We start from the raw sequence: 13,100 nt of genomic DNA, 5'->3' as shown, positions 1-13,100 counted from the left end.
CCTAAATAAAATTTCATCAAGGTCAATGCAATGCCGCAGTCCCTCGGGTGCAGCTAAACTGAGTTGTTTATACTTTATTTGCTGAGGCTGAAGTTCCCTTGCATGAGATGTTAAACTACCACACATGACAAATAAACAAAACCCATTGTGACTCTCAGACTAATAAAATTTTCCAGAATGTTCCTGTTTAAGGCATTACAGCTGTGTTTCAGTCCATGAAATAGCTAACTGACTGGCTACAGACTGCCAGTGTGGCCTCATGTATAAATGGCCTGTAGCTCTGATAAGTTGAAAGATACTGGACAAAAGTCTGATGTTACGTTTAAGAAAATTAATCCTGTTAGCCTGTTGAAAATAGAAATTACCAGTTTTTAATGGGATGTGCCTTTCTTCACCATTTATGCTTTTTTTCCTTCACACTCTCTTTTCTGAGAAGGATGTTACTCACATAAAGATCATTCAACCCAAGCTATTAAGTGAATATGCCAGTCCCACTGCTGATATCCGTATCATTTAATATTATCTTACTCCATTCAGAAAATTAGGCAGAAGCTATTCTTACAATAGAGCTTAGACACACTGACGGATTAATGTGAGTCTTAAGAAGCTCAGAATACTTGTGTAAAATTTTTCAAAATCCTAAATCAATCTGTTACCTTTCCTGATAGTGGCAGCAACTTGCTGTTGCTACTAACAACTATTCCTTAAGAGTAAGTGGTAGAGGTTTATTATGGAGCCAGGTTCAGTTTGGGCTGCTATACTTACAATTCCTCTGCCAATATTACACCTCCGCTTACTGGAGGTTCCACTTTTGCAATTAAGCAATTTGAAGTTTCCGCGATTCTGTGCAATAGCGACACGCTGACTTCAAAGACAGCCTTTAGGTTCTCTTTTCTCCCACTGCCAGTAGAAGGCTGTGTTCAAAAAGACAATTCTGAAATTCAGACTATTTGGTAGCAGCCAGTAGCTGCTTCCTGGCTTAAATATTGAAAAAAACCTTCTTAATTTCATGTGTCTTTAACCGGGCCTTTAAAAGACACAAAAAATAGTTCTAAACAAACAGAAAAGTTTATCTGAAGTAATTTTCACTTATTAATGTCTATAGGTCGAGAGATATGTTACACAGGCCATTCAGAAAACAAAAGCAAACAGAAATGTAAATCAGTTCAGTGCTGTGTCATGCTGTAATTCTCTTTCCAGAAGGATCAGTACAACGCTCAGGGGTACGCAGTCTCCTCTGAATGCATGCCCAATTACTCGCCACTCCTTTAGGGCAGTCCATGCCCCATAGATAGGAGCAGAGTATTTGACTTTTCAAATCAGTGACAATTATTTTTCTGATTTTGATTCTCCTTTCAGCCTGGTATTGGATACGAGTCAAGACAGAACTGAAGCAAATGTGAAAATTGCTGCAAGGAACTAGAATTCAGTAAGATAATAAATGGGGGTTTCTAAATAATAAAACCATACTCACTGGTGCCAGGATGCCATTCCCACCTAACAAAGTCCTTAAAGGCAGAAAAAATGATATTGATAATAAATAGTGTATAGTATCATCATCTCTAGTTATATTTAATCATAATTTTTGTCACTGAGAGTGTAAAGGATGAATTTTTAAAATGGAGCATAATAGTAAAGCTGGAAGAAAAATATATCCTTAAATTTGCTTGTGATAAACACATAATTATTGTAGCTGATTTCTTAAAAACTAGGGCATAAATCAATGTACGTACTAGGTTCCCGGCATTTTATCCTTTGTCCTGAAAACTTGAACACAGTCCAGTGAAATGGGTACCTACTAGTTTTGACAGCAGCGGGACCTGGCCCCAAGTCTCTCTGTTAGAGTATGTAACCAAAGACCTTTTGATGGTGGTAGAGATGAAGGAGGACAGAAGGGATGTTTTTGCCCAGTCAGGACCACGGCTCTTGGGCGCGTGGCTCCCGGCAGAGCGGGCAGAGGCTGCCTACGGGATCAGGGGCTCAGCTCTGCAGGAACGTCACGGGCATGAGGGTGGTGAGAGGGCAGAGCTGCACCGGGGGCTAGCGAGCAAGGAGCAGCATTAGCCACAATCCCGTGGGACGAAGGACTTGGAGCTGAAGGCAGTGCAGTGCCCAGCGCTCAGGGCAGGGAGCAGCTGAGCACGGGTCCCACCAAAGGTCGTCTTCCCGGTGCCAAGCATGGCCATTCCCGCTCGCTGCAGCGCCTGGCTGCGGCTGGCTGTGGAAGAGCCTCTACCTGCCTGTTGCCAGTCCTCCTGCTTATTCCGAAAAACAAGCAGGAGGGCAACAGGACAGCAACTGGAAGCAACAACAGTGTTCAGTATGTGCACCGGTTGCTTGTTCGATACAGCTGTTACAAAAAGCCAGCTCTCTTGCAACATCGCTGCTCTGCCGTTCTGCTCCAGTGCATCCTACTTCCCCTGCACAGCCTTCTCCCGAACGCCAGGGGCAGGTATGTGAGGAGCTCTGTTCCTTTTCCTGGCTACCATATACTTTTCTTCAAAACATGCAGCTGTTTTGGGGGGAGTAAGCCCTATCCTCCTTCAGCTATCCGGGGATGCCAGGAAACCTTCATGAAACCACAGCAGTGTGAAGTGACCCTGCGCTGACTGGGAATCAGACCCCTACATGCTCTAGGGTAACCATTGCAGGAAAATCTCTGAATATGTATTTAAGATAAAAAGCCAGAAAATCCTGTGTGCTGGAAAGTCCTAGAAGCCATTCCCTGGGAGAAAGCAGAAGGGATTGGGTTAAACCCTGCAACTGAGAAAGGTTTGCCTTTTAATATTTTTCCCCAAGGTTCGGCAGAAAGTAGTATTTGTGCAAAGTCACACTCAGCTAAGTTTCAGGCTAAAATTACAAGCGATACAAAATCCAATAACTCTTATTCTGCATGTTTTCTCATAAAATACCTCAAATACTTAATTACTGCTTTCTACTCCACCGAATCTACCTCTCCATTGACTGTTATGCACACTTTTATTCATGTTAATGAATACATTGAACAGGTGGTTATATTTCATCCATCCTTCTGTCCTGCCACTCTTCACAAGACCTAGCCTGCTTACACAGCCCAGTTTCCACCAGCGCGTTTGCCCCTTGAGCGCCCCTTCCCACTGGGCTGCTTCGCCCCTCGGATGCTCCGCTCTCAGGCTCCCTCCTTGCCGCCACACATCAGCCCTCTGCAGCCTCTGCTACCTCCAGGCTGAAGCAACATCACCGCAGAGATCTCTCTGCATGTCACAGCAGGATTAAACACACACACAATTTGTTTTTCTCAGTGGAAACTCAGAAAGAAATTTTACTCAATATCTCAATCCTAGCCAGCTCGGCAGGAAAGCACAAAATTACGGTTAAGTATAAACATCAGAAACCTGTAACATCCTTCAACTTTGAAAGTGTTCACGCCGGGATGGGGACAGATTGCTGCTGCATTAATGCTGGAAATGGAAAGACCAAGCCTTTTCAGGGAATATATACAATATATATTCACACACATTCATATATACCTTTTCATATATTTACAGAGACCCATATCTCTGAATGAAGACTCTGACTGAATCCCATTCGACTGAATGAAGATATATCTATATTATCTTTTTGTACTGAAAGAATATACGTAAATGCATACTTCAGACTTGTCTTTTAATTTTCAAAATAATGGGGGTGACACTCATTTGACACTAATTTTATAGGCAAAGTAATTTTTTAACTCCTAATTAAAGTTATTCCTGATTTATATCAGCAGATGTGAGAATATAATCAGATTCAGAGTGTTAGACATATGGTAACTTGGCTTGTTGCAAGAAGGCATATACTCAGTATCACAGAAAGGATTTTTGGTAAGAAAAAATTCACTAAGATAACAATTCATCTGAAGAGATTTCTCAATCAGGGTAAAAAATTAAAAATGGGGGCCTGATTCTTCTCTTACACCATAGTTGTGCCAGCATGACTTTTCTGACTTTAGTTGAGTCACTTTAACTTATGCCAGAATGTGTAAGATGAGAGTGAAGCACTAGTTACTGTGCCAAGATAAAAAGGGAAATTTCAGGCTATACATATCATATGCATCACTCACATACACATATTAAAATAAAAGAATAAAACAGCTTTTCAGCAATAAGGGTTGCTATAATTACCTCCCAAGAAAGCCAACGGGAACTGTCATTTGGGACATGAAAACCAGGTTGGATGAAATTTTTGAGTTCTTAAATGAAATTTCTCTGACAGCAGGAAAGAAAGAGATCTATAAGATCTATCAGAGTTTTCCTAATCTCTGAGTTCAAAGAATGTGTTTGTTTTTCAAACAAATTCAACAATTCATCTAAGTTGTAAAACTGAAGTTATCTTTTATAGCATCTCACTACAGGAGGTAACAGTTAAAGCTGGGAAAATACAAATACTAAGGTTATCTAAAAATACTGCACAGAGCTACTTCAGAATACTTCAAATATTTTGGGTAACACACGCTCTAATTATACCGCTGTATTATTACCAAATTAAATTGCTTCTTTTTTTGTACTAAAACAAGACAGGTCACCTGAGATATCGTCTATTAATTTCAGCATTACAGGATCAGATTCCCAGCGGAGAGGGAAAAAAATAAATCAATGGGAAAGAAAAGTATTGAAACTGGACAACTATTAGCAATGTAATGCGTTACTAACTTCTCCCATTAAGCAGCCTGTCTACTACTACCTGGCCAGCTCAAGCCGCACTGAACAGAAAGGAGTACATTAAAAGCAAAGCAAACCAATAGTAGATGGTGATTAGACGCATAAGTAATTTCCGAAGCTGAATAACAAAATGTAAGAAGATACTCTAATGCCACAATATTTAGCAGATATAAGTGTATCACAGATTAATCTACTACTTGTTGCAACTAATGTTTTATACTTTACTATGTTGAAATATCTCTATCTCGGAGACCAGACAAGCAGTCAGTTGCAGACGTAACTTTGCAAGCAAAACGTTGTGCTGGTCACGCTGGGCAGCTAGCACGACTGTGACAAGAGGGACTGGAGAAGACCTTCTGCTCCCATGAAGCTACCAGACCTGCTCCGGCAGGCATCGATGCCAGCCTTCCAAGGCGACACCACCGCACGTAACGGGTCCTACCCAAACTCACCGTGCATTTTAAGACACGCAATGCTTCGCTGACTCCCAGCTACAGGTATAACTGCTCAGATAATCTTAAATCACAGATTTCAAAGCACGCTTTAAAGAAACCGGTCGCTCGCAAATGTCAGCGCACCACTGAGGCACAGGGGAATCTGTTGCTCAGATATTGCTGAACAGCAAGTCAGAACTTTTTACCTTGTTCGGCCCGGCAAAAAGCCCAAGAAACGTAAGTTCTTGGTGCTGCTGTGCGGAGGGAGGATGTGCGTGTCAAGACAGCACAAACGCACGTAACTTTTCGCACAGAAACCGCTCCCAGCGCTAGGCAGCGACAGGCACTTCTTGAGGTTTCCCCCCACGCGGAGGGCACTCGGCCGGGCCGACAGACCCGGCCCGAGGGCAGCCCCGCGCACCGCCCGCCGCCCACACCCCCACCGCCGCGGGCGGGGCCGGGGGCCGCAGCGCGCCGCGGAGCCTCGCCGGGGCCGCGCACCTGCGGGAGGGCGGCGGGGTCACTCACCGCGGGGGCCGTGAGGCGGCGGATGCTCTCGCCCAGCGAGTCCAGGTTGACCCGGCGGCGGCGCGGAGCGCGGCGCGCCCCGGCGCTGGCGGCGGCGGCGGCGGCGGCGGGGGGCTCGGCGGGCCCCGGGGGGCTGCGGCTGCCGTTCCAGCAGAGGCGGGACAGCGGACACTCGCCCTCCTCCTCGGGGCTCGTCTCCGGGCAGTCCGAGCCCAGCGAGCTGAAGGACTCCGAGGAGATCTTCCGCCGGGACATGGTGCCGCGGCGCCGGCGGCTCAGCGGAGCGCGGCGGGCGGCGGCGGCGGGCAGCGCCGAGCCGCGCCGCCGCGGGGGCTGCCGCCTCGCATGGCCCCGGGCGCCGCCGCGGCGGGCGGCGGCGAGGGGGAGGCCGCGGCGGGTGCTGCGGCGGCCTGCGCAGCGCCGGCGAGCGGGGGAGCGAGGCGGCTCCGCCGCGCCGGGAGGCTTTAAGGCAGCGGCGGCGGCGGCGGCGGCGGCGGCGGCGGCTCGTGCCCTCCCCTGCCTCGGCCGCCCTCCCGCGCTCCCCGCCCCCCGCCCCCCGGTCACGTGGCGCCGGGCCCTCTCCTCTCCTCTCCTCTCCTCTCCTCTCCTCTCCTCTCCTCTCCTCTCCTCTCCTCTCCTCTCCCCTCCCCTCCCCTCCCCTCCCCTCCCCTCCCCTCCCCGCCCCCCGCGCCCGCCCCGCGGCGCCTCCCGCTGCCCCCGCGCCGGCGGCTCCCCGCGGCTCCGGGCGGGGGGAGGGAGGGAGGGGGCACCGCGGGGCCGGTCCCGGCCTTCCCCGCCGCCGCCGCCGTCGGCTGCCCGAGCGCGACCACGCGGCGCCGCGCGGGCCGGTGCTGGACAGCTCCGCGCCTCCGGCCGCCCGCGCCGCGGCCCCGCGCTCACCTGCCCGGCGGGCTGCTCGCGGCCCCGGCGGCTTCTCCCGGCGGCACCCGGCAGGCGAAGCCCCGGGGGAACAAACGCTTTAAATACCCGTCTGCGGAGGGGAAGGTTCCGTCCGCCTCCGTGCGGACCCCGCCGGCTCGCCCCGCGGCCGCGGCCGCCGGGGGAAGAGCGGCGGCTACATTGGCTCCGCGCGGCCCTGCGCGAAAGAGTTTCGAAAGGGAAGAAAAGGGGTGGGGGAGAGGAAGGAAAAATGGAAAGAAGAAAAGGAAAAAAGTCAAAATCTTGCAGAAGGTAGAAAAGGAGGAGGGTTGAGGAAACAAAGCGGAGGAGGTTAGATATGAGCTGACACCCTCAAAGACAAAGCAAGGTGTCTGCTTAGCAGCCGTCCCTACCCGTGCGGTCCGTTTAAAGAAAACTTAAGCATTTCATGTCAGTAGTGGTAACCCCATCTATTCCTCTTTGGCAGAAAGGCCCTGAAGAACTGTAATCTCCGTTGTTGTTGTGCATCCTACCATCAAGGAGGATAGCTTGTCATTATTTTATCTTGAATTAAACAAAATCTATTTTAAAAGGCAATGATTTTAAGACTGTGTTCACTCTATCTTTCCTTATATTATGCCGTACATTTTACATTCCCATCCTGTCGAGTGTCTCAGTGCAGCCTGCACAAAAGCTCGCTGGGGAGACGGGGGGATTTCTACAGGTATGAAAAGGCTTTTGAGTACGGCTGCAGGCAGCGCGCACCGTGCGTCTGCGCCCCGGGGGGTGCGGGTCAGAGGCTGGGCATGCTGCTGTTCAACTAGGATAAGCCAGCCCTTGCCAGGGCATTTCTTTCGGTTTCGTCATCCCTGTTTCTCTTTCCTCTCCCTTTCCTATTTCAAAATTTCTTTTTCCATAAAGAAATACGGAGTTAGAGAAGCAATGGATCTCCTTGCGTCAGGCCTCACTCTTCAAAATCCTGGGGTTTGAAACCTGTGGTTTGAAAGGATGTATAATAAAGCCAGGGGGAAGCACACTGCTCTCTGTTGTCTCATTAAACATCACACTTAGGATGCAGACAGGCTTCCTTTTCGCAGTCCTGGTGGTTCCCTCAGCTGCCCAAGGACAGAAAGGAACCAGAGATGACTTGACGAAAGATCTGAAAGTTAATTCAGTGCTGTAGCACACATGAACCTCCTGATCCTTTATCTGCCTCTATCTTTCCTCTCCTCCAGTGAATAACAACCGTTATTCATCAGTATCATAGTACACAGAGATGACAGATATTCTGCCTTTTCCTTCTTCCCTCTGTAGACATCCTCATTCTAGCAGACTCCCTGAGACCTGGTTGTACAAGCTCCTGCCTGCCCTCGCTCCAGGCTCTGGGAATGAGGGCATTCAGGAATTTAGGAAGTGGCATTTTGAAGAGGGCTGGAAGAGATCCTTTGGGGCTAAGCACTATCCCTAGGGCAGGATATGTTGTGCTAAGATGTTAACTTCCTTCCCATGCTTGGGTTTCCATTTACCTTGTAGACCCAAGTGAAGCAAAGTGTCATTGTTTCGTGGCTGATTCCATGTGCGTTACAACTGGGTAAGAGCCAGATGGTTTAGCTTTGAAAATGCAGATACCTATTTAAAGATTAAGTCTAAACTACTAAAATATCCAAGTGTCACCTTGTTCCATGTGCAGTACTTTAGCTGTAGGACTAAGGTAAGCCACTTGCTTGTGGGGATATTTGCATTTTATTTACCACTAGGGAAAAAGGTTTTCAAGAAGACAGAACTCCGACATTCCTTGAGAGGTCAATTTCCATTCTTTCGTGGAGTAAAGTGTAAAGCACCACTTCCCTGTACAACCTATCATTAGCATTTGACAGCATTCTGAGTTCCCCTTGCAACATTAAAAATTATTTTCTTCTTGCCTTTCATAGCCTTATTCTTTTCATTTCTGTAATGTGGTGACCCTGAAATGGGAAGGGTAATGCTTTGCTTCAGTGACTGTTCTTGAGGTCAGTGTTATACCTGAATCCACTTATGTACCAAACCAAGTGATTTAAAGACTGTAAAACCTGTTTTCCTTGACCATCTAGATACTAAAGTTCATCATTCAGAGTAAAAAATGCAATTAGGACTTCAAACCTTCTACCGTTCCAGCTGAAGTAGAGAACACTAACCTAGACTGAATATTCACTGGCGATTCTGCTCAGAGATGTCCTTTAAAACTTGTGGAATCAGGCATAATACCTACTTTTTCCAGTCAGAAAGATGTCAGTAATCAGTCTATGGCAACTCTGTTTGGAATTCATGACTATAAAATACACAGAATTGGACAGAGACACTAGCTGGAAGGGTACCAAACACCATCACAAGATGTCTTGAGCTAGAAATGGACAACAAAGGGCCCAAGGTGGCACAGGTCCCAGAGGTCAGTCAGGTGAGCCAGTAAGTCACTCACTCCCTGGTTAATTATTCTCATTTTATTTCTGTTGATCCAGATACAACCTTGGCAAAAGCTAAATACCAGTGAGGGATGCTGCATCTGATAGTCAAATGCCTTTGACAGCACGTAGACATAGATGGTTACAGCACATGGAGAACAAATGTGCTTCTTTTATAGATCTTTCACCAGCCTAAATTTGCAGTTGGCACATTACTGGATGAATGGCAAAGTGTCTGATAAAATATATAGGGTTCACCAGAATACTGCCTGTAAATTTTTCCTGTCATACTACAACATAACGCAATTTGTGTTTCCCATGCATATTACAGACAATTTAAAGAAAAATGTGAGTATTTTAGTTGCTTTTACAATCTCTACCATATAATTGATCTTCTAAGAAAAAATATTTTGAAATGCACAAACCTTTTCTAAATTTGTACTTTTTTCAATTTTTTTGATTCTACTAAGCAAAACTCACAATATTGAATTCAGAACTGGCATAAAATGCGTGGTCTTTAATATCCATTAATTGCAACATGTTACTTTATCATTATTTATTCATGATTATCATTTATTTATTATTAACTAAACATTTTCATCATACATTACATACTGGAGTTTTGTTGTTATTTTTATTCGCAAATGCTGTTTTTCTGCAGTTCACAAAGCCTTGGACAATTAAAATAACAAAAACAACTTCATCATGGTGAATTTCATTGTTTTATCTGCATTTGCTAAGAAAGTATTAGCCACAGCACTGTAGAAAGAAACTTTCAATTAATCCTACTTAATATTATATATCATATTATTTTATTTCATTTTATATCATATACTACATTATATTACTTTTTATATTCATCCTTTTATAATACAATAAAAACACTGAACATACAGGTACTTAATTTTCCTTTAATGGAAAATATTGTTGTCCTGGGATCAATGTCTCCCACTGAGAAAGTAAACATCTGTTTTGCAAAGCATTTCTAAAGCAGCAGGAGACCATTATCCTGTGACAACATTCTATTACGATTACTTTATTGCAGTCAGGCAAAATGACTGATGTGTAGCAAATTTACTCTTTCTTCACATTCTGCCAGACCTTTCTGTTCTTTATCATATGACTTCCATATGGAGTATTGCCTGAAAGGATGGCTGAGGGCACTTTGCCATTTGTCATTAATGATCTGTTGAATTAGGATTGGCTTAGAGAACAGATCAATTCTACTTTTCAGCCACTCAGAAATGAAGTTTATGCACAAGATATAGTGGATTCTGATTGGCCAAAGTTGATGATCCAAGTAATTCAGTATGTCGGAGTCCATCATGTTGCATGGCATATTACTGAATGAGTAATCAATTAATTTTGCATGTGGAATGAGATAATTACATCTTAATGACGGCAGTAGAATCTAGATCTGAATATTCATAAAATATCTTCAATCCGTGACCCTCAGCACACTTCACAAAGACAGGTTTTGTTCTTCTCATGAATGAGAAAAGCAAAGCACAGGCAACTAATATCATGAGTCTCACAATATACAGCAAATCAACAGCAGAATCAGGTCTAATCTAACTTCAAGGCAACATTATTCATAATCAATTGGCTTGAAATATGACTGGCTGGCACTAAGTCCGGTCAAGATTTCAGGGATTTCTCTATACCAGCCCGCCAAGGAAGGAGCAAAACCAGATACTTAGGCTGTATAAGGAGATACATTATATTTATATGACCTCTGTTTCATAAAAATTGGTGAAAGAATCTACTCCCAGAGTGAAAATAAAATAAGGGTGCTCGAATAACAGTGCTTTGACTCAGATGATAGGTCAAATCTGAGACTGCACATCTCAGGGAGAACTTCTAGTGGTATACAGCTTCAACTAGTTGTCTAGAAAGAACACACAGCTGACTAAACATTCAGAATTAATATATTACAAAATGTAAAAGGAAAAATAAAGCACTCAAAACCTCTTACTTCCATTTGACTTAAACAGAGAGCCAGACTTACTGAATTCAACACAGGTGAGGTAAATAAAAGCTTTCTTTGATTAGCTCTTCCATGTCCCAAGCATTTTATCATGAGGATAACGGGCAACAGAGGCCCAGTGAGTTCTGCCTCAGAGTTACCTATAAACCCCGTCAGAATTTATTTAAAACACCGAAACAAGAAGATCCTTATCAACTACTCTGAATTGCACGGTCTAGAGCCATCTCACCCCAGCACTCTGCAGCTGAGTCAAGCCACAGCAGCTCCCTACAGAAGCCATTCTGTGTGGCTCTTGTAGCCACATTTATCCCAGAGAGGCCTCCTACTCTAGGCAGTTTTCTATAAGGATATCAAAGTCATGAAGCAGACTAATCCAAAGAAAATATAATGATAGATACATAAGAAATTAAAGCCAATTTGGTTTCAAGCAAATTCTGTATCATAGCAGGAGTTCACAGAAATTTTTCTAGACTTCTGGAGCAGCTCCCTTAGCTCTTCATGCACCACGAGAACCCAAGGCAGCAAGGATTTGAAAGCCTCTTGTGTCCTAAGCAAAGGCTGAATTAAATCAAGACCTCTATGTTTTCTGAAATGGCTGCTTGGACTGCCTCATCTCCTGAAGGAAGTCAAAGTTGATGTCCGTGATGCAGGTTTCCCCTCGTGTCTCAGCACACTATACCTTTGCTTAGAGACACTGATGTTATCACTGCCTATAGAGCAAGACAAGAATAACTGCACACATCACTCAGGTCTCCTCATCATTTTTAAGACAGCAAAGTGGTTGAGAACATGTCAGTTTTATGAATAGGCCCTTTTAGTTAATTTTTACCTGTTGAAATACCCAGTGCTCTGGCTTATTTGTAGGAATTTCATTTGGTCATTTCTTGTACAGCATGTAGTAGTTTCCAGGTAGCATTGTGGTGTTCAGTGGACTTGGGGTAGGCCACAAAAGCACCAAGCAGCTCTGGGAGCAAAGGCAAGAAGTTAGCAGGTAGGTCCTGGGAAAATCAGGGGAGTCAGAAATTATCAAGTGGGGTATTCCAGGTTTGAATCTCAGCTGATGGAGGAGCATTTTACCAAGGCAAGCAGGGCTGTAGAATATCTGGGAGAGGACCAACATTCAGCAGAGCTTGTGGAAGAAAAGTGGTTTTCTTTAATAGCTCATTCAGGAACTGGCTGTGAGGGTTCTACCAGATAAGGCCAAACCATTCTGCATGGTGCTGTACTGCATTTTCTTTAATGTCATCTGATCGAGATAATCCTTTCCACAAATTTGATATTTTTATTGCAATTCATCTCTTTACTATTAATAAATTGATGCCTTCTATGAGAGGTGTTCAAATCTAAAAATTCCAAAATGTAAATCAATGTTATTATCTTTAATGTTCTCTTAGCAACTGGTCTAAGATGGAATACTGGAATCTTGTCTGATTTGATTATCTTTTCCCTTTTCTATCTTAATGACAGGAAATCACAGTATATTTGACCCAGAATTATTTAAAAGCAAGATGTCATAATTTATAGCCAGTGGGAACACCTTCTCTTGGAAGCTTCTTTGCATCCTATAATGCATGAACTGATGAACAAATTGCATACCATGGCTTATTCCCATGGAGCACAAAAAAGGAATAAAGAGGTCTTATTGATATATAATTTCCGCAGCAGAGAGAGACAATGTGCTCATACCTATAGATGTAGAGAGTATGAACCCACTAACGTAGTACTTGAGCAGATAAAATGTATCTAACACTGTTCTTATCACAGAAACACAGAATGGTTGAGGTTGGAAGGGACCTCTGGAGATCATCCACTCCAACCCCCCTGCTCAAGCAGGGTCACCTAGACAACATTGCCCAGGACCCTGTCCAGATGGCTTTTGAATATCTCCAAGGAACGATATTCCACAACCTCTATGGGCAACCTGTCACCCTCACAGTAAAGAACTTTTTCCTTATGTTCAGACAGAACTTCCTGTGTTTCAGTTTGTGCCCATTGCCTCTCGTATTGCTGGGCACCACTGAGAAGAGTCTGGCCCCATCCTCTTGACATTCTCCCTTCAGATGCTTATACACACCGATGAGATCCCCTCTCAGCCTTCTCTTCTCCAGCCTGAACAGGCCCAGTTCTCTCAGCCGTTCCTCACAGGAGAGATGCT

At 44.9% G+C, this 13,100-nt stretch overlaps 1 protein-coding gene across 1 annotated transcript in view; it reads right to left on the bottom strand.

Annotated features, from left to right (window-relative positions):
* Positions 1–5,946, bottom strand: part of GUCY1A2 (guanylate cyclase 1 soluble subunit alpha 2) — a 179,626-nt gene extending 173,680 nt beyond the window's left edge. The window contains exon 1 of the mRNA XM_064505070.1: positions 5,642–5,946. Coding sequence (XP_064361140.1) covers positions 5,642–5,896 — 255 coding nt within the window. The 5' untranslated portion in view covers positions 5,897–5,946. The remainder of the gene's footprint in view (positions 1–5,641) is intronic.
* Positions 5,947–13,100: the final 7,154 nt, after the last annotated feature.

The sequence above is a fragment of the Dromaius novaehollandiae genome, chromosome 1 (genome assembly GCF_036370855.1).
Source record: "Dromaius novaehollandiae isolate bDroNov1 chromosome 1, bDroNov1.hap1, whole genome shotgun sequence".
NCBI lineage: Eukaryota > Metazoa > Chordata > Aves > Casuariiformes > Dromaiidae > Dromaius > Dromaius novaehollandiae.
This window is presented reverse-complemented; position numbering and strand designations above follow the sequence as displayed.